The 19,809-nt window shown below is 34.4% G+C and overlaps 1 protein-coding gene across 3 annotated transcripts in view; it reads right to left on the bottom strand.

Annotated features, from left to right (window-relative positions):
• Positions 1 to 19,809, bottom strand: part of BRINP3 (BMP/retinoic acid inducible neural specific 3) — a gene marked incomplete at both ends in the record, with an annotated part of 389,121 nt that overhangs the window by 134,999 nt on the left and 234,313 nt on the right. For all 3 annotated transcript variants that reach the window (XM_080918308.1, XM_080918309.1, XM_080918310.1), the window contains one exon: positions 8,020 to 8,256. In XM_080918308.1, the coding sequence (XP_080774434.1) occupies positions 8,020 to 8,256 (237 nt within the window). The remainder of the gene's footprint in view (positions 1 to 8,019; positions 8,257 to 19,809) is intronic.

Below are 19,809 nucleotides of genomic sequence, written 5' to 3'. Positions count from 1 at the left end.
AATTTCCCTTTTTTCTATAAACTCAAGCTACGACATAAAATATGATTACAATTATAGTGAAAAGAGATTCACTTGGGAGCCGAAGGGAACTGACAGTATTTTATTATTAAATTTATTTTATCATTAAAAATGATATTTTTAATGAAATCAGGACATGGAGAATAATATTGCTTGTCTTGAAAAAAAATCATTTTCACCAGGAGGTGGCACAAAATGTCTTTAGTTCCAGCAATCAGGAAACAGAGGTAAACAGAGCTCTGAGTTTGATGCTTGCCTGGTCTACAGACCAAGTTCCAAGAGATCCAGGACCTACTCAGAGAAACCCTAAGAAAATTCAAACAAAACAAAAATAAATGGGGAGGTGGAGAGACCTAGAAGGGGTGGAGTAGGGAGGGAGGTAGAGGGGAGAGAGAGAAATTTTGTTTTGTTGTCTTTGTTTTAGTGTGGTTGGTTTTTGTTTTATTTTTGGTTGATTTGTCATGTGTACATGTTTCTCTGCGTGTGTGTGTGTGTGTGTGTGTGTGTGTGTGTGTGTGTGTGTGTTAGGGGAATTTTAGAAGTGGTAGGGGTGCTGGTGGCTCATGAATCACAGGATGTCATTAAACTTAATATGAGTCCTCACCTTATACTCCTGATCTTTCCCCTTCCTTTTCCTTCTTAGGAGGATTATAGGTTTGTACTATACCTACTTTCTGTAGTGATTTGAATAAAACCCAAGGAACACTTCATTCTATATAATCGCTCTATTAAACTAGTCTCATCCTTAAATGTAAGCAATTCTTAATCAACATTTTCATTACTCTGCCCTTCTACCTTTACTAAATAATATAATTTATTATTTATTTATTATTATATATTCATCATCATCATCATCATCATCATCATCATCATCATCATCATCATCATCATCCTTGTGATTCTAGAGAAAATAAAATCATTCTTCTTTTGGAAATTTTAGAGGATATTACTGGAGTTAACCATCACTCAAATTTTTATGTGCATTTAATATTCTTTGCAAGAAAAGGAGATTTTATAATTAGCAGGCATCAATTTGTGGTCATGCTGTATACCAGTCTATACCATAAATTGTGCAGTGCTGCACCTGGAATGAGGATTTGTAAGGAAAATGTGCTCTGTTGTTGGAGAAGATTACAATGAAATATGGTACAATGAGATTGCTTTAACTGTTACAGCTTCTAAATTGCCTTCTGAAATTTGAGTCCTGGATTTGTGCATAGTACTGTTGTACAGAAAACATTTTTGGTTTGTTCTCTTTTTTTGTTTTCTTAAAAACTGATAGTTGACTGTTGCCTAAGATGAGACTTTATAATAAGGTAATTTTTAAAATACTGTACATGAAACTAAGAGGCATGAGTAAGTACTAAATTTGTAGATGAACATACATGAGATTCTCTGAAACACAGCATCCCATACAGTCCTGTCCTTAGGGAGTATATCTATTTTTATTAGTATATAAATGTTTAAAAGCACAGCAGCCTCCAAAAGTCACACCTACACACTTTCCATTATGAAGTGGTCTGTATCTGACATTCTGAGGACACCAAATAAGTGCCTTTTAATATAATAGGACATGTTCTTTTTGAAGTGCTGTTGACTGCATATCACACTTTAGATTCTGAATAAGCCAGGTGATAACAGAAGTATTTCAAACTGTCATGTCAGAATGTTTCTAACATATTTGTGCTTTATATCAAACACCTTTCTTTAAGATAATTACTTGTGGCAAAAAACCCCTATGTTCTATAACTTTTTTAAATAAATAAATTTCTTATTTACAAAAAATAGTTGAGTTAGATAAGTAATAGAGAATATAATGTCATTTGTTTGGGCTTATTTGTTTTGAGATGATTTGTTAAATTATGTTATAATTTAATTCTACACAAAACTAGATATGTATGCAAGAATTAAGTATTCTATTTTTTCTCCATCATGTTTGAAAATCTTGATTGAAATATGAAAAAAACATTGGCTTTAAATTACTAAAAATATTGTTGTTATTTTCATATAATTATGCATAGCAAATAAGTAATAGTTATTGCAAATATAACAATGTAGGAAGAGTTATTTTTTGCTTTTCTTCATTTGTAATTCTAGCTTATATCCTATGTATCAACAGCATTTATTAAAAATGCTTCATTATCTGAAAATATAAAGAATTAATGCATTCTATAATATTTTCTAATAAGACTTATAAATTTTTGTTACCCATACTCTGAAACACCCCATGTTGCTATTTTTCCCTCAGAAAGATTCTTCTGAACTCAGATGAACATTTCCTTGTAATTAAGTATATTGGAGACATTCTCAGATTGCACGTTTTGAAAATTAGTACATTTGTTCTTAAAACTGCCTGACATTTTTATTTTCAGGCTGTAATAAACATATTATCTAAGACTTGCATACAACAGAACAAAATGACCCATACACAAACACGCTGCTCAAATCTACAAATTGGATTTTACATGTGAAAATTGTAAGCATAGCTAACAGAAAAACCATTTATAAATAAGTTATCTTGACCTGATGAAATTTGCAACTTACTTTTCTTTTTCTGTGCGGTGACTGCAATTAGCAGTTTAAATTACTGTGCTGTGAACCCTGAAATACTTCACACTGCTATTACTACCTGAGAAAAACACTTCGAAATTCAGATAATTATCCTCCTAATTAAAGAATTACACACTGATATATCTGTTTCAATATAATATATTTTAGCCTGTTAATTACTAGCATTTGTTTTATTTTTCAAGTTAGATTGAATCAACCATTTCAAAGTAAACTACAATATGTCCCTTTTTTGTGGTTTGCTTTTTGTCTCTTTACATATCATAAAAGGATTTGAATTTCTGCAATAAAAGTAAGCCTGACAAATACCTATGTCTTGCATCTTTAAACTTTTGAAGCCATAAAACAAGATAATTCTAACTATCATGGTTTTATACAAATGTGTCTGATTGGTTAATTTCTCTGGAACTTGGAGAAATCACAGCAAGAAATAGAAGTATAGTTTTTAAATGGTTGTGTAAGGCATTGTTTTAAAGTAGGTTTATCAAATTTCTTCTCCTGCAACTGTATACATCAACATAATACCTTCTGGTTATAATTTTCCTACCTCTCATGTACACTCTAATCCTATTACCTACTTCGCCTATTCTTCATATCCCTGTTTGTGTGTTTCTTCTTGCCTAATGAGCTTAACCAAGGAGATCTACATGGCCATAGGTTTTGAAATCTCTATTACACCCTTGTGGGATGAACTGTGTCCATAAAATTAAGACAATAGTGGTCTCTTCCACAGATGTTCCCGGGAGACTAATGGCTCAGGAAAATTCAGACGGTCTTGTGAGACTCTTTCCCCATGAAGGCAATTGAAGCTGTTGTGAAATCATGAATACTATTGGTCTGTCATGACCTAAGTTTCTCACCATCGCTCTCCTTGTCTTCTAGCTTCTACATTCCATGAGCACTATTTGTGAAAAGTCACAGTTCAAATATCTTTAGACACTAGGTCCACTGTGTCCCTGAACATTGTGCCAGTCAGCTAACGTTGTACACCAACATGCACGTCATATGCTTGTCAACTGCCTGCTTCCAATTCTGTGTTTCAACCCATCATTGATTTCATGTCTATATGTTTTACCTCCTTGTTAATTTGGTTTACTAATCACATCTTTATCTGGAATAAAGCTGTTTTAAAAACAATAATAACTGTTCTAAAAAACAATAATTTGCTTATTACTTTCTAATATCACATTATGAGGCTTTACACATTTTTCTGTCCAAAATTTTGATTCTGAATAATTTTTGAACATATTGCAACATTTATCTTAGGCTTCCTGCAAGTTATTTCATTCAGATGACATCATGATGGCGAGAAGAATGAGTTCACCTGTTCATTTCAGAATTTACATTATCAATTTTCAATGTCTGGTTTTCTTCCATCTGTTAAGCACCTTTTAACTGGCACATAAAGTGTGATTTTTTTTTCATATCAGGACACAAGCACATTGCATAATATCCAGATCATGGATGTTTCTATTGGACCAGTGCTTTATTAGGAAAACCTAAGACCCCTTTGTCTACTACCCATCATGACAGTATTAAACGGTAGCACACCAGAACTTCTAACAATCTGTGAGAAACCTTTCTGGTACCTTCAGCCCGCTTACTCCTTTCACTGACTGCAAGTCTTGTTTAAATTTTACTTGTGAATAGAATCCCATGAAAGTTGTCTTTATGTGCCTCAGTTATTTCTCTAAACATAATGATCTCAATTTCCACATGTGTTGAAGACTATAGAATTTCATTATTGGATATAGCGAAGCAGGGCTCTGTTGGTTGCTTGACAACACAGAGCATTCAATTTTTAGCTTTGACTAAACTGTGGTCTTGCCTTTTGTTACAAGTTTGCTATTTCATATCCTCATTATATGCCAAGGTTCAGTGCCCAGCATTGGCAGTTCCTATTTCTAATTAGATGACTACCGCTATTCTTACTAAATAAGGCACTGTCTTAATGTTTTAGTTTTCATTGACTTCATGAATAGAAAATTGAAGCATTTTTTAAAAAAATAATTTTGTCCATTTATATGTCATGTTTTATGAAAAATATAATTTCGGCCAATTTCATTCAATTTCCACTTTGGAATTTTAAAGTTCCTTATATTCTAAATATTATGTCTTTCTTGATTATTTTCTAATGTTTTTATTCCTCAGACTAATTTTTATTATTTATATTTTTATTGGAAGTATGGAACTTGTTGATTCTGTCTTTGGAATATTTGTACATATTTGTTTACATTTTCTGTGCTTTAGGGTGTTTTCTTTTTCAATATTTTATTACTTTATATTTAAGACGTTATCCCCTATTCCAGCCTCCCCTATGCAAACCTTTTATCATATCCCCCTTTCCCAGCTTCTATAAGGATGCTCTCCCACGCACCCACCCACTCCCACCTCACCACTCTGACATTCGCCTACACTAGGGCATTGAGCCTTCACAGGACCAAGGGCCTCTCCTCCCACTGAGAGAAGATAAGGCCATTGTCTGCTACATATGGCACTGTAGTCATGGGTCTCTCCATGTGTTGGTTGGTGGCTTAGCCCTGAGAAGTCTGGGGGGCGGGGTTGTTGGTTGGTTGATAGTGTTGTTCTTGCTATGGGGTTGCAATCACATTCAGGTCCTTCAGTCCTTTCTCTAACTCCTCTGTTGAGTTCTCTGTGCTTAGTCAAATGGTTGGCTGCAAGCATCCACACCTGTGTTTGTCAGGCTCTGGCAGAGCCTCTTAGGAGGCAGCTGTATCAGTCTCATTTTAATTTATTTTGATAAATAAGATCTCCTATGACGTTTTCTAGTATTTTTTGTACCTTGAAAATTCATAATATGAGGAAGTTTGCATGGTTTTCGGGCTCAGGTATGGATTATGGCAAATATATTCAATTCTATTCTTTTAATCTTTCCGGTCAAGTTAGTACCACAAAACCCACGAAAGCAGCCAGGCAAGAAAGCAAAAGAACAACTAAGAACTGGAAGACATTAACTCAGATTGTCACAGATGTGTGTGCCCTGTATTTTTCACATGTTTTGATACTTTCATTACTGAGTGGTCTATTTATAATACTTTCCACTCTATCTTCACTTCCACATCCTGCTTCTGGCACCAATTTCTCTAATACATGACAAATTCTTCTTTAATTAATGTTTTTGTGGCCTCCATATACATATTTGGGATGGAATAACCTATAAGAAAGAATACTAATTCTCTCAGCAACTATTATTTGCCTATTCTGTAAAGTCAAAGGATGCAGCCTTATGAGATTGCCCCCATCATTGTTAGGGGGTCATCATGTAGGTCTGATATAAATGCTGTATTCTTATGGTTTTGTTATTAAAGTTGCCTGTAATATGTAGAACACAAACACACACATACACACAAATATGCATGCCAAATAACAGGCTAATTTGATAAAAAAGAAGGACTTAAAAATGTATTAAAATCTGAAATAATCAAGGAAGCATGGAATTAGAGTAAAAAGACAGTAGAATAGCCCAATAAAACAGTAAAGAGAGCTGAGAAGTAAAATACGCTATGGTAGATTGCAGTGTATGTGTGTGCATGTGTGTATGTGCGTGTGTGTGTGTGTTTATGTGTGTGTGTGTGTGTGTTTGAGAGACTGTCTGTTTTTCTGTATGCCTGTCTGTGTGAGAATCTGATTAGCATCTGTGGGTTGACATTTCTTAATATGGTACATAATAATCTATTCAGTCAAGAAAGAAAGCACTGTGAAATTTAATGTCCTCATGAATGTTTAGAAAGTATCTTCATCTTCAATAAGCCACCTATTTGTTTTTAATATGTTCTATTCTTAATCACCACTATAAGAGCTGATCCTGTTAAAATCCCTAAAGCCAAACTCAAAATTGTAATCATGCTTTGCTTCACACTTGTCCTGAAACAGTCCTATACCACATTCAATTTCAAAACCTGTATTGGTAATTGTAGCATTGCACTGTATAAGATTCCATTTAATTAATTCAGGCTTTATTAGCTTAGGTATCTAACCATCAGCTTTACATCTATATTGAAATTAAGGCAAAGAATATAAAGACCAACTGCCTACTGTGCACTCCCAATATACTCATTACAACCTGATTGGGCTGCAGAAGGTTGTTCAGGCTACGTGCCCTGAGGCAGAAACTTTTTTCAAGGGCTAGAAAGGTTCTCAGGTTTGAAATCTGCCATGAGTTGATAAATGTGCCCCAAGGAAAAGCACTTGCAGAAAGTCAGGGTGTTCATTCATCATTTTCTCTCCCCTGCTTTTCATCTTACCTGCATTCTGGCCATGTCTATCCTTCTAAAGCAACCTTGTTTTTTCTTTCAATTATATATCACTAAAATTTGACAAGTTATAACTGAGATAGTCAACTTAGTGTTAAGATATACAGAGCTAATGTGGAGTAACTAAATCACACAATGTAAAGTATCTGTTATCCCACACTATGAATAAGAGTTTTGCTGATAATTTTAGGAGTTTTATCCAGAATTTTTTCTAATATACAGCATATTTCTATTCCTATATTCACAAAGCTATGAGGTTACTGTCAATTTTATTCTTTGTGCCTAACCAAAATTATATGTTAGTGAAAAACTATCAGTATGAAGCTCAATGTCCAGTCTCTGTTTCTAGATCTTCATTCTTTATTTTGATAAAATATTTTGATGAAAATAGACCAAAGGGTATTGATTCTCCCCAATGCCACTTATTGCTGTTGTGATTAATGTCATCCTTCACTCTGCTTGCTTGAGCATCCTGCATGCCTAGAAAATTTTGACTAAATTATACCATTTATAATACATTAGATGAACTATCTTTTAAACATTGTTACATTAATTTCAAGAATATTTTTACCTTCCATTGTTTTAAGGTCAGTATTTTTAAAATGGATACTCTCAGAGCAGACACACATTATAAGTTATGTCATTAATAAGAAACTGTTTCGAAAGAATATGTAGTGTATTCTTAAATAATAAAAATAAAGGAAACCAACAGGCGATTAACATAAAATGACTCTAATTTAGTTTAAATGGTGGTCAGTTTGTGGTGAGTTATGAAACTGTGAAGGCACACAAGACACACTAACATCTTTTCCCTCACAAGTGAAACACAGCAGATTTCAGGAAATAGCAGAGAAACATGAAAAGCATTACATGACAACCCCAAATATTAAAATGACAGCACAGTTTCTTAATAACTTCACATCAGGAACAGGTTGTACTCCAATATCAATAGTATATAAGCAATAAATAAAAAAAGCAATCCCTTAGTAAAACACTTATCAAGCATTAACAGATGAACTATAAATATTAACTTAAAAGATTGATATAAATGAAAAAAAATTCCAACTATAAAATAAAACATCATTTCAACAAGAACAATCTGTTCTTTCCTCATCCTTTTGGGCTAAGACTTAGTACGATAGTAAAATCTCAGTCTTACCTGAATCTTCAAAGTCACTGTTGTAGGCTTTCCATGTTTCAGTTATTCGAAGAAGACTCTCTTCCATGGCTTGAATATCCATGGAGGGGCAATTACATTCTGGGAATTTTGGGCCACAGAGACACCAGCAGTCATTATCCTTGCAGATAAAGTCCCCCTCAGAATTACAAGCAATGTAGCTCAGTGCTGCCTGTACAAAACGTTCCTGAAGGTAGTCAGGAAGGAGAACTTGAAGCCCTTGAAAGACAAAAGAGATCAAGTTTGTGGGCTCACACATAATCAGAGAGCACTTGTTTACAACAACCTGAGTAGACAAGGTAAATTTTAACCTATGAATATATCACCGTTTAAGAACTATCATTAGGAACATTATCTGCCTACACAATTCCAATACTCAAATGCTACAGGAATATAGAATCTCAAAGTATACACAAATGATTAGTGTTCTATTCTTTATAAACCAGTCCTGTGGATATTTGATGTAATTAATTAGGGCATTTGATAGTGTTTTATGAAGTTTATACTATACCTACATATTTGCGAAACATGATTACCCTTAACTGCCTATTAATTTTAATACCTTCATTTAACTTTTAGACTATTGGTCTGCCAAAACTGTATTAAAGTAATATCATTAGCTGTGTGCTAAGAATTGGGTCAAAGATAGGAAGCCAAACCATGGCACAAGACACAGAGAAGCCTTTCTGATGTGATGCTATTGTTTAGGAGCAAGGACTAAGACTGAGTAAAGAGAGGCAGATGGCCTTACATAGTTCCTTCACACTCCATTTCTTTGTTGTGTGCAAGTCATCCTTACTGATACAGTTCATTACTTTATTAAATGCCAGTTTGGTAGTTACAATCTCTTTAGGAAATTGTTATTTAAAATAAACATTAAATATAATATTGGAGACTTTCCATTTAATATATTTTGAGAAAATATAGTTTCAATTTCACAATTTCTGGATACATAAAAACAAATATTTTTTTAAAAGGATGAAATATTCTAACCAATTCTCACATGATGACACGCCCATCACCCAGCAAAGGCTAGAAGATAAAGTTTTATAGGCTACCCTAACTTATATAACAGGGTAGAGGATAGCCTGAAGTACTTATGATCTAGAAAGAAAATAAAAAGAATGATTAGAGGAAAGAAAAAAGGATGGTGGAAGAAACAAAAAAGGAAGGAAAGAAGGGAAGGGGGAAGGAAGTAAGGAAAGAAGGAAGGAAGGAAGGAAAGATAGAATGAACTGAGGAAGGGAGAAAGAAAGAAGGCAAAAAGTCAGAAAAGAAGAATGGAAAGATAATAGCCTAAGAAAAATGGTTAGTAATGAAAATTTTCTATGGGAATGTCTCCACAATCATGGCCACACATGTTAACACATCATAGGTTACATGTGTAGCCACATATACATGATTATACTTACACAAACCCATGTATATTACATGCACATATATAAATACAGAAAAAAAGCAAGACAGAAGGAAAACATTTGGTAAAAGTAAATATAAGCATTGGAACACCACACCAACACTAAATAGTTTTGCTTTTAACCACTGAAGTTTCAATAATATTTACATTTTTTACATGACAAAATTTATTTGTTAATTTAACCTTTACTTTTACCTATGATTCAATTTTTAAAATTTAAGCATTAATATTCATAGGAAATTGAACTTCACACACACATTGGGAATCAATTCCATGTCCTGTGCTGGCTAAACAATAATTGCATGCATTTGCTGGTAAATGCATTCTACACATTTATTTATTTGGAGTTGAATTTTATAATTTTAATCTAAATAGAAATATCTGTTGGAAAGTTTATTTGAATGATCATTGCTTGGAACACTGAAGATGTGAACATGCTTGACATGATACTGTCCTATCATGGGAAGAATGTTAATAAATATCAAATTACTGAAGTAATGTAATAAGATGATACATATAATTCTCCAGATATTACTAATTGGGTCAGTACTTATGTTAACCCTAGGAGAACAACAAACAGATCACTAAAGCCAGCATTTGACCATGTATGTGATGCATGACTTGCTTTATACCTTCAGAGGTTTAACTTTCATGTCATAGAGTGACCATGATAAGTCACATAAAGCAGTGGGAGATTCAATGTACTCACAGAGTGTTGTCTCACTGTGCACGAACAATAACAAGGCAGAGCAAGAAACATAAGCTTGGAGTTGTGTTAATTTGATTTCTATATAAAAAAGAGGCCTTTGCAATTAAATCATGTACATTTAAATGCCATTTAATAGTTTGGAGTACTCTGTTGGTATTGCTTGAAAGGAGAATATATAGAAGAAAATATGAGTTTTAACATTGTGAAACATATTAGAAGGCAGCAGTTACTATATATTTGAAAAAGGATATACTGCTTTAAGGTTGACCTAGAAAATGACTCTCAGCCATTAATTAAACCCAACATAACTTTTAAAATATTATCTGGAAGATATATGTGTCAGATGCAAGGAGAGAAAGGGCATCTTACCTCTCTGTATCATCTAAGAAACAAAATGATCAGAATGGCAACAGATCCTCAAAGATTCAGCAAAGCCATTTAGAACCAACAGAAAGCTGGGCTTAAGGTCTCCTCGTGAGTGGTACTGTAAACCTCAGCAACTAACACTTGGCCTGAGACATCAGAGAACCTGGAGAAGAATATACTATTGCTAGTCTCCTAAATAAGTATAACACATAACACCACTCTAAAGAGCTATCCTGATGACGAAAGATAAATGTAGCTTTCACCCTTCTTCAAAGAAACTTCCTTTGGTCAGAGACAGAAACCACTTTAGACATCCCAACTTTTCAAAATGAACAGAATAACTGACATTAGGAACATTGGAAAAATTACAATGGCCAGATGTTCAGGACATCTGCTGATAGTGTCACTTGTTTATGACAGGAAAGTGAGCACAATAATTCTCAACAATAAGGCTGTCTAAGCAAAACCTAAAAACAACCACACACTGCCTGGCATGCAAACTTAGTTGCTGAAAAACTCAAAATGCCCCTACATGAAGAACAATTCATCCTTGAAATCATAATTTTATTTCATATTTCAGGATCCCAAAATATTTTATTTCATTATTATATTATACTTTTATTAATTGCCCGATTTTGATTAATTGCATGAACTCCTCTATAAAAGCTACCTAAAATATAAACTTTACCAAAAATTTAAGTTGTCTACTATACTATTTTATCAATATTGTTATATGTTATGGTACATAATAATTACAATGTAATAATTTTAGAATGACATATCTTTAAACCAAAAATCTTTCCAGTATAAACTCTCAAAAGAACTATTCATACATAACTTTACATAATTAAGCTTATTTCAAATGTTTATAAATGATTTTCAAATGAAGTATGAATAGCTTATAGGAATTCTTTTTAATTTTAAATGACTTTTAAGAGAACTTCCTTCCCTATCCTTGAGGTTCCTTTACTTACTCTTTTTATCTGTTTATTTATAGCTAATAATTTGATATGAGAGAACTAAAATATTAACTGCTGTATTTGTCTTATGATTATGTAATCAAATATATAAGTAATAGACTTTTATGAATATAGAGTTACATGTACGTCTTCTATGATTTTTCAAAATATCTGTTTTCTTTATAGGCAATGCTAGTCTACAGATTCTAGAAAGGGTATAAATTGACATACTTCCTGTTGAAAAACATTTATTTAAGTATATTTATATTAAAAATATTTATTTGTATACATGATCGACATGTAATTTTTTTAAATGACTTTATTTTACAAAACAAAGATAAATGTACAGATTTTAAACATTTTTTTGCTTAAAATTATACATTTTTATCAGTACTGTTTTTTCAGATATTAAAATAATTTTTAAATAAAACTATGTGAATATATTTTTTTAGTCAGTACTGTTTAATTACTTAATAGGTATGTGTTTACATACTTCAGAAAATGTATTTGTGTAAAGGGCTCCCAGTGCCTTTGAGGCCAGAAATGAGTGGTATAATAACTAAGGATTAGGATACAGTTAACTGTGAGTTGCTCACTGTGGGTCCTGCCAACTGGAACTTGGAGCTCTAGAAGTTTATTAAGTGCTTCTAAGCACTTTAGTATATTCCAGCCTTCATAGGTGTTAGGACTGACACAGAAGTATTTAACATTAGTGAAATAAGTGTAGTACAGATATAATAATAATTAGCAATTTTTACACATGTGTATAATTCATGAGAGTTTTGTTATAATCTTTTCCTTGACAGTGTATTTTATTAATTTTAATATTTTGTTGTGGCTTTTTGATAAAATCCTATGTTGAAAACAACTTTTTCTCTTCCATAAGAGTAAATGTGTGTAAGAAGGCCCTTTTGGGAAAAAAAAAGTATCTGTATTTTTGCTTTTCTAAATAATACAACAGAATTCCATCAAAAGTGATCTGAACTGAAACTTCACTTCTTTTTTTTCTTACCACTTTATTTTTTAAAAAGAGGGATACATATATAGATTTTTAAAGACATTTTGGCATAACTTCACTCCTTTTTAGAAATATAATGAAAATGAAACATACTGTCTTCCATATACCATCCTGCCTAGCTGTACAGATCTACTGAAACATCTACCTAAGGAACTGTTGATAGACAAAAAGACATCAAGAGAAAGAGCCTCAGGAAGATATTCTTGGAAGAAGCACTGTGTGTATTTTGACCCTTGAGATGAAATAATGTGTCCAGGCTTCCAACAGATGCTCAGTCAGTAAAAGGGAAAGAAACAGAAGCAATTGGCAGAAGAGGATAAACGTATATCTAGTATGCATTGAAATCTTAATATTTACAATGATCATAAAGTGTATGTAAAACAAAATGTAACATGGAAATAGTCAAAGTTTTGTGTGTGTGTGTGTGTGTATGTGTGTGTAAAGATTAAAATTAATGATTTTTAAATACCAAAAGATGCTTTTAAAAAAGTAAAGTACTGGTGTAGAATAAGCATTCAGGCCATCTGCCACCAGGAACAGTAGAGACCCAGAAAAACAAGCCTTGTGAGACTGCACTAAGAGTAGTCGTGAAGCAGAGAGGTACGTTCTGAGAGCACAGAAAGTGTGCCCCTGCCCCACTATAGGTTCAGGCAGGCAGGAAACCTGCCTTTGGGTGTGTGTTTCCACCACGAAGGTCCATGCATGCAGAACAGGCAATTAAGCCATCTGCCACCAAGAACTGTGGAGATCCACAGACACAGGCCAGGTACACAGGAGAGACAGGAACCAATGGCTGACAACAAGACCATGTACAATTACAGACAACAAGAGGGCAAGAAGAAAGCAAAAGAACTTACCACAGGGAAACCAGACAACATGGCAACACCAGAACTCAGCCCTCACATCACAGCAAACAGCAAATGCCAAACACTCCAGAAAAAGAAGACTCAGACTGGAAATCATACCTCAAGATGATGAGAGAGATCCTTAAATAAGAACAGGAGAAAAAGCATAAAGAAATAGAAACTTTTAAAGAGGAAATAACTAAAACACTCAAAGAAATCAAAGAACTAGAGGAAAACAGAACCAACGAGATGAAGGAATTAAAGAAGGAATTTAAAATTGAAATGGAAAAAATAAAGAAAACACTAAAAGAGACAACCCTAGAGGTAGATAACCTAAAAAAGACATCAGGAGTCACAAATGCAAGCATCTCCAACAGATTACAAGAGAAAGAAGAGAGAATCTCCATGCTCATGGATTGGAAAGATCAACATCTTAAAAATGGCCATCCTACCAAAAGCAATCTACAGATTCAATGCAATCCCCATCAAAATTCCAACCCAGTTCTTCATGGAATTGGAAAGATCAATGTGCAATTTCATATGGAATAACAAAAGACCTGGAATAGCGAAATCCATCCTCAACAACAAAAAAACATCTGCGGGAATCACTATCTCTGACCTCAAGCTATATTACAAGGCAATTGTGCTGAAAACTGCATGGTACTGGTACAGAAATAGGCAAGTGGACAAATGGAATAGAATAGAAGATCCAGAAATGAGCCCTCATGTATATGGTCACCTGATTTTTGACAAAGGAGCAGTAAACATTCAATGGAAAAAGGACAGCCTATTCAACAAATGGTGCTGGTCCAACTGGCACTCAACATGCAAAAGAATGAAAATAGACCCGTTCTTATCTCCTTGTACAAAGCTCAAGTGTAAGTGGATTAAAGATCTCCACATTAAACCAGATACACTGGAACTATTAGATGAGAAAGTAGGGAAAACCTTAGAACACATAGGCACAGGAGAAAATTTCCTGAACAAAACACCAATGGCTCAAGCTCTAAGGTCAAAGATTAACAAATGGGACTTAATGAGATTGCAAAGTTTCTGTAAGGCTAAGGACATCGTCAAGAAAACAAAATGGCAACCAACAGAATGGGAAAAGATCTTTACCAACACCACATCAGATAGAGGCCTAATATCCAAGGTGTACAAGGAACTCAAAAAGCTAGACACCAGAGAATCAAATAACCCTATTAAAAAATGGGGTACAGAGCTAAACAAATCATTTTCAGTTGAGGAACACCGAATGGCCGAAAAACATCTGAGGAAGTGCTCGACATCCTTAGCCATCAGGGAAATGCAAATCAAAACAACCCTAAGATTCCACCTCACACCAGTCAGATTGGCCAAGATCCAAAACTCAGATGACAGCAGATGCTGGCGAGGCTGCGGAGAAAGAGGAACACTTCTCCACTGTTGGTGGGGTTGCAAGCTAATACAACCACTCTGGAAATCTGTCTGGCGATACCTCAGAAAATTGGATATAGTACTACCTGAAGACCCAGCTATTCCACTTCTGGGCATATACCCCAGAGACACTTTAATACACAACAAAGATATATGCACCACAATGTTCATAGCGGCTCTATTTATAATAGCCAGAAGCTGGAAGGAACCCAGATGTCCTTCAGAAGACGAATGGATACAAAAATTGTGGTACATATACACAATGGAATACTACTCAGCCACCAGAAACAATGACTTAACCAAATTCTTAAGAAAATGGCTGCATCTAGAGAATATCATCCTGAGTGAGATAACCCAGTCACAAAAGAACAGACATAATATGCAGTCACTGATAGTGGGATGCTAAACCCAGAGGCTTGCACTCCCCCAGAAACAACTCACAGACTGTATGAAGTCCAAGAAATAAAGAAAACAAAAAATATACATATATTCACAAAACAAGAAGACTTTGACTATTTCCATGTTGCGTTTTGTTTTGCATGTACTTTATGCTTATTGCAACTAGTACGTTTTCAATGCATACTGTCAAGCCCTTGAAAAAAATCAAGTACTGACTAAAAAACATATTCACATGGTTTTATCTAAAATTTATTTTAATGTCTGAAAAAACATTACTTACAAAAATGTATAATTTTAAGCAAAAAATGTTTAAAATCTTTACATTTATCTTTGTTTTTCAAAATAAAGTCGTTAAAAAAAAAAAAAGAGAGAATCTCTGGGGCAGAGGACAATATTGAAAACACAGACAAAACAATCAGAGAAGATGCAAAAGTCAAAAATCTCCTAAATCAAAATGTCCAGGAGATCTAGTACACAATTAGAAGACCAAACCTAAAGATAATAGGAATAGAAGAGGGCGAAGGATATAAACTAACAGGCGGAGTAAATATCTTCAAAAAATCGTAGATGAAAACTTCCCTACCCTTAAGAATGAGATGATCATGAGCATAAAAGAAGCCTAAAAAACTCCAAATGGTTAGACCAGGAACGGAATTTCTCCGGACACATAATAGTCAAAACGCCAAGTGCCCAAAGCAAAGAAAGAATACTAAAATTAGTAAGGAAAAAAGGTCAATGTAACATATAAAGCGAGACCAATCAGAATCACTCTCGATTCCTCAACAGAGACTATGAAAGTTGAAAGATCCTGGACAGATATTGTGCAGAGCTTAAGAGAACACAAGTGTCAGCCCAAGCTGCAATACCCAGCAAAACTCTCAATTATCATAGATTGAGAGACCAAGATATTTCAATAAAAAACTAAATTTACACAATATCTGACCACAAACCCAGAACTGCAATGAATTATAGGTGGAAAAACCAATACAAGGAGGGATACTACATCCCAATAAAAACAAGAAAATACCTAAGCAAGAAAACCAAAAGAAGAAAGACACACAGGCACAATTCTACCACCAAAAGCAAAAATAGCAAAAAACTACAACCACTATTCTTTAGCATCTGCTAATATAAATGGACTCCATTCCATAATAAAAAGATATAGGCTATCAGGTAGGATACATAAACATAATTCAGCATTTTGCTGAATACAGGAAACTCATCTCAGAGACAAAGACAGACACTATCTCAGAGTAACAGGTTGGGAAACAATCTTCCAAGCAAACGGCCCCAAGAACCAAGATGGAGTGGCCATTCTAATATCAAATAAAGTAGATTTTCAAACAAAAGTTATCAAAAAATAAGGAAGGACACTTTTTACTCATTACAGGGAAAAATAGTCAGGAAGGACTCACAAGCATTAACATATGTGCTCCAAATAAAAGAGCACCCATATTCATAAAAGAAACCTTACTAAAGCTCAAAAAATACATTTCACCCAACACAATAAATGTGGAAGTCCTCAATACCAAACTCTCATCAATGGACAGATCATGGACAGAAACCGAAAAAGGACACAGTGAAGCTAGCAGAGGTTATGAACAAATTCAAATTAATAGACATCTACAGAACATTTCATACTGAAACAAAAGAATACACTTTCTTCTCATCTCCTCAAGGAACCTTCTCCAAAATTGACCATATAATTGGCCACAAAACAAGCCTCAATAGATATAAGACTGAAATACTCCCAGGCATCGTACCTGATCACCATGGTCTAAAGCTGGTCTTTAAAAACAACAAAGACAACAAAAAGCCCATATACACATGAAAACTAAACAACACTCTATTAAACGATAGCAAGGTCAAAGAAGAAATAAAGAAAGAAATTAAAGGCTTTCTAAAATTTAATGAAGATGAAAACACAACATACCCAAACCTATGGGATGCAATGAAAGCATTACTGCAAGGAAAACTCATACCTTTGAGTATTTCCAAAAAGAAACTGGAGAGCATACAAGCAACTTGACAGAACAGTTGAAAGCTCTAGAACAAAAGGAAGTAGATACTCACATGAGGAGTATACAGCAAGAAATAATCAAACTCAGAGCAGAAATTGACCAAATAGAAACAAAAAGAACCATTCGAAGAATAAACAAAACCAAGAGCTGGTTCTTTGAGAAAATTAAAAAGATTAATAAACCCTTAGCTAGATAACTAGAGGGTAAAGAGAGAGTATCCAAATTAACAAAATCAGAAAGGAAAGTGGAGACATAATATCTGAAACTGAGGAAATTCAAAAAAACATCATATCCTATTACAAAAGCCTATACTCAAGAAAGCTCTAAAATCTGGAAGAAATGGATGAAATTATAGACAAATACCAAATACAAAAGTTAAACCAGGACCAGATAAACCATTTAATAATCCCATAACACCTAAAGAAATTGAAGCAGTCATCAAAAGCCTCCCAACCAAAAAAAGCCCAGGTCCAGCTGGGTTTAGTACAGAATTTTATCAGACATTTATTGAACACCTAATACCAATTCTCTCCAAATTATTACACAAAATAGAATCAGATGGAACCCTACCAACTCATTTTTTGAGGCCACAATAACCCTCATTCCTAAACCACACAAAGACCCTACAAGGAAAGAAATCTTCAGACCAATCTCACTTATGAATATTGATGCAAAATACTCAACAAAATCCTTGCAAACTGAATCCAAGAACACATCAAAATGATCATTTAACATGATCAAGTAGGCTTCATCCCTGGGATGCAGGGATGGTTTAAATAAGGAAATCCATCAACGTAATCCACCATATAAACAAACTCAAAGAAAAAAACCGTATGGTCATTACACTAGATGCTGAGAAATTATTTGACAAAATTCAACACGCCTTCATGTTAAAAGTCTTGGAAAGAACAGGAATCCAAGGCCCATACCAAAACATTATAAAAGCAATATACAGCAAACCAACAGATAACACCAAACTTAACTGTGGGAAACTTGAAGCAATCCCACTAAAATCAGGAACTCGACAAGGCTAACCACTCTCCCCTACCTATTCAACATAGTACTGGAAGTCCTGGCTGGAGCAATTAGATAGCAAAAGGAGATCGGGGGGGGGGGGAATTGGAAAGGAAGAAGTAAAAACATCACTGTTTGCAGATGACATGATAGTGTACTTAAGCAACCCCACAACTTCCACCAGAGAACTCCTAGAGCTGATAAACAAGTTCAGTAAAGTGGCTGGATATAAAATTAACTCCAAAAATCTGTAGCCTTTCTATATTCAAAGGACAATCATGCAGAGAAAGAAATTAGGGAAAAGATACCATTCACAATAGTCATAAACAATATGAAATACCTTGGTGTAAATCTAACTAAGCAAGTGAAGGACCTGTCTGACAAGTATTTCAAATCTGTGATGAAGGAAATTGAGGAAGATCTCAGAAAATGGAAATCCCCCACGCTCATGGATTGGAAGGATCAACATTGTAAAAATGGTCATCTTACCAAAAGCAATCTACATATTCAATGCAATCACCATCAAAATTCCAACACAATTCTTTGTAGACTTGGCAAAAGCAAAGTACAATTTTATCTGGAATAACAAAAGACCTAGAATAGCAAAATCCATCCTCAAGAACAAGAAAACATGTGGGGGAATCACTATCCCTGACTTCAAGCTATATTATAGGGCTATTGTGCCTACATAACAACTGTATGTTACTGGTACAGAAATAGACATGTGGAACAATGGAATAGAATAGAACACCCAGAAATGAACCTTCACATATATGTTCACTTGATCTTGGACAAAGGAGTTTTAAACATTCATTGGAAAAAGGACATTCTCTTCAACAGTGGTGTTGATCCAACTGGGACTCAGCATGCAGAGTAAAACAGACCCTTTTACATCTCCTTGTACAAAGCTCAAGTTCAAGTGGATCAAAGATCTCCACATTAAACCAGGAACACTGAAATTATTAGAAGAGTAAGGAGGGAATACCTTACAACACTCAGGCACAGGAGAAATTTTTCTGAACATAACTCCAATGGCTCAGGATCTAAGGTCAAATATCCACCAATAGGACTTAAAGAGATTGCAAAGTTTCTGTAAGGCTATGGACACTGTCAAGAAATAAAACAGCAGCCAACAGATTGGGAAAAGACCTTAAGTATCCCCTCATCATATAGAGGCCTAATATCCAAGATATAAAAAGAACTCAAGAAGCTAGACACCAGAGAATCAAACAACCCTATTAAAAATGGGGTACAGAGCTAAACAAAAAGTTCTCAATTGAGGAATACCAAATGGCTGAGAACCATCTAAGGAAGTGTTCAACATCATTAGCCATCAGGGAAATGCAAATAAAAACAACCCTGCTTCCGAGGATGCAGACAAAGAGGAACACTTCTCCACTGTTGGTGGGGTTGTAAACTGGTACAATCACTCTGGAAATTAGTCTGGAGATTCCTCAGAAGTTGGACATAGTATTACCTGAAGACCCAGTTATTCCACTTCTGGGCATATACTCCAGAGATGTTCCAACATACAACAAAGACACATATACCACAATGTTCATAGCACTTTTATTTATAATAGCCAGAAGCTATAAAGAACCCAGATGT

The sequence above is a fragment of the Micromys minutus genome (assembly GCF_963924665.1).
Source record: "Micromys minutus genome assembly, chromosome: 6".
NCBI classification, from domain to species: Eukaryota; Metazoa; Chordata; class Mammalia; order Rodentia; family Muridae; genus Micromys; species Micromys minutus.
This window is presented reverse-complemented; position numbering and strand designations above follow the sequence as displayed.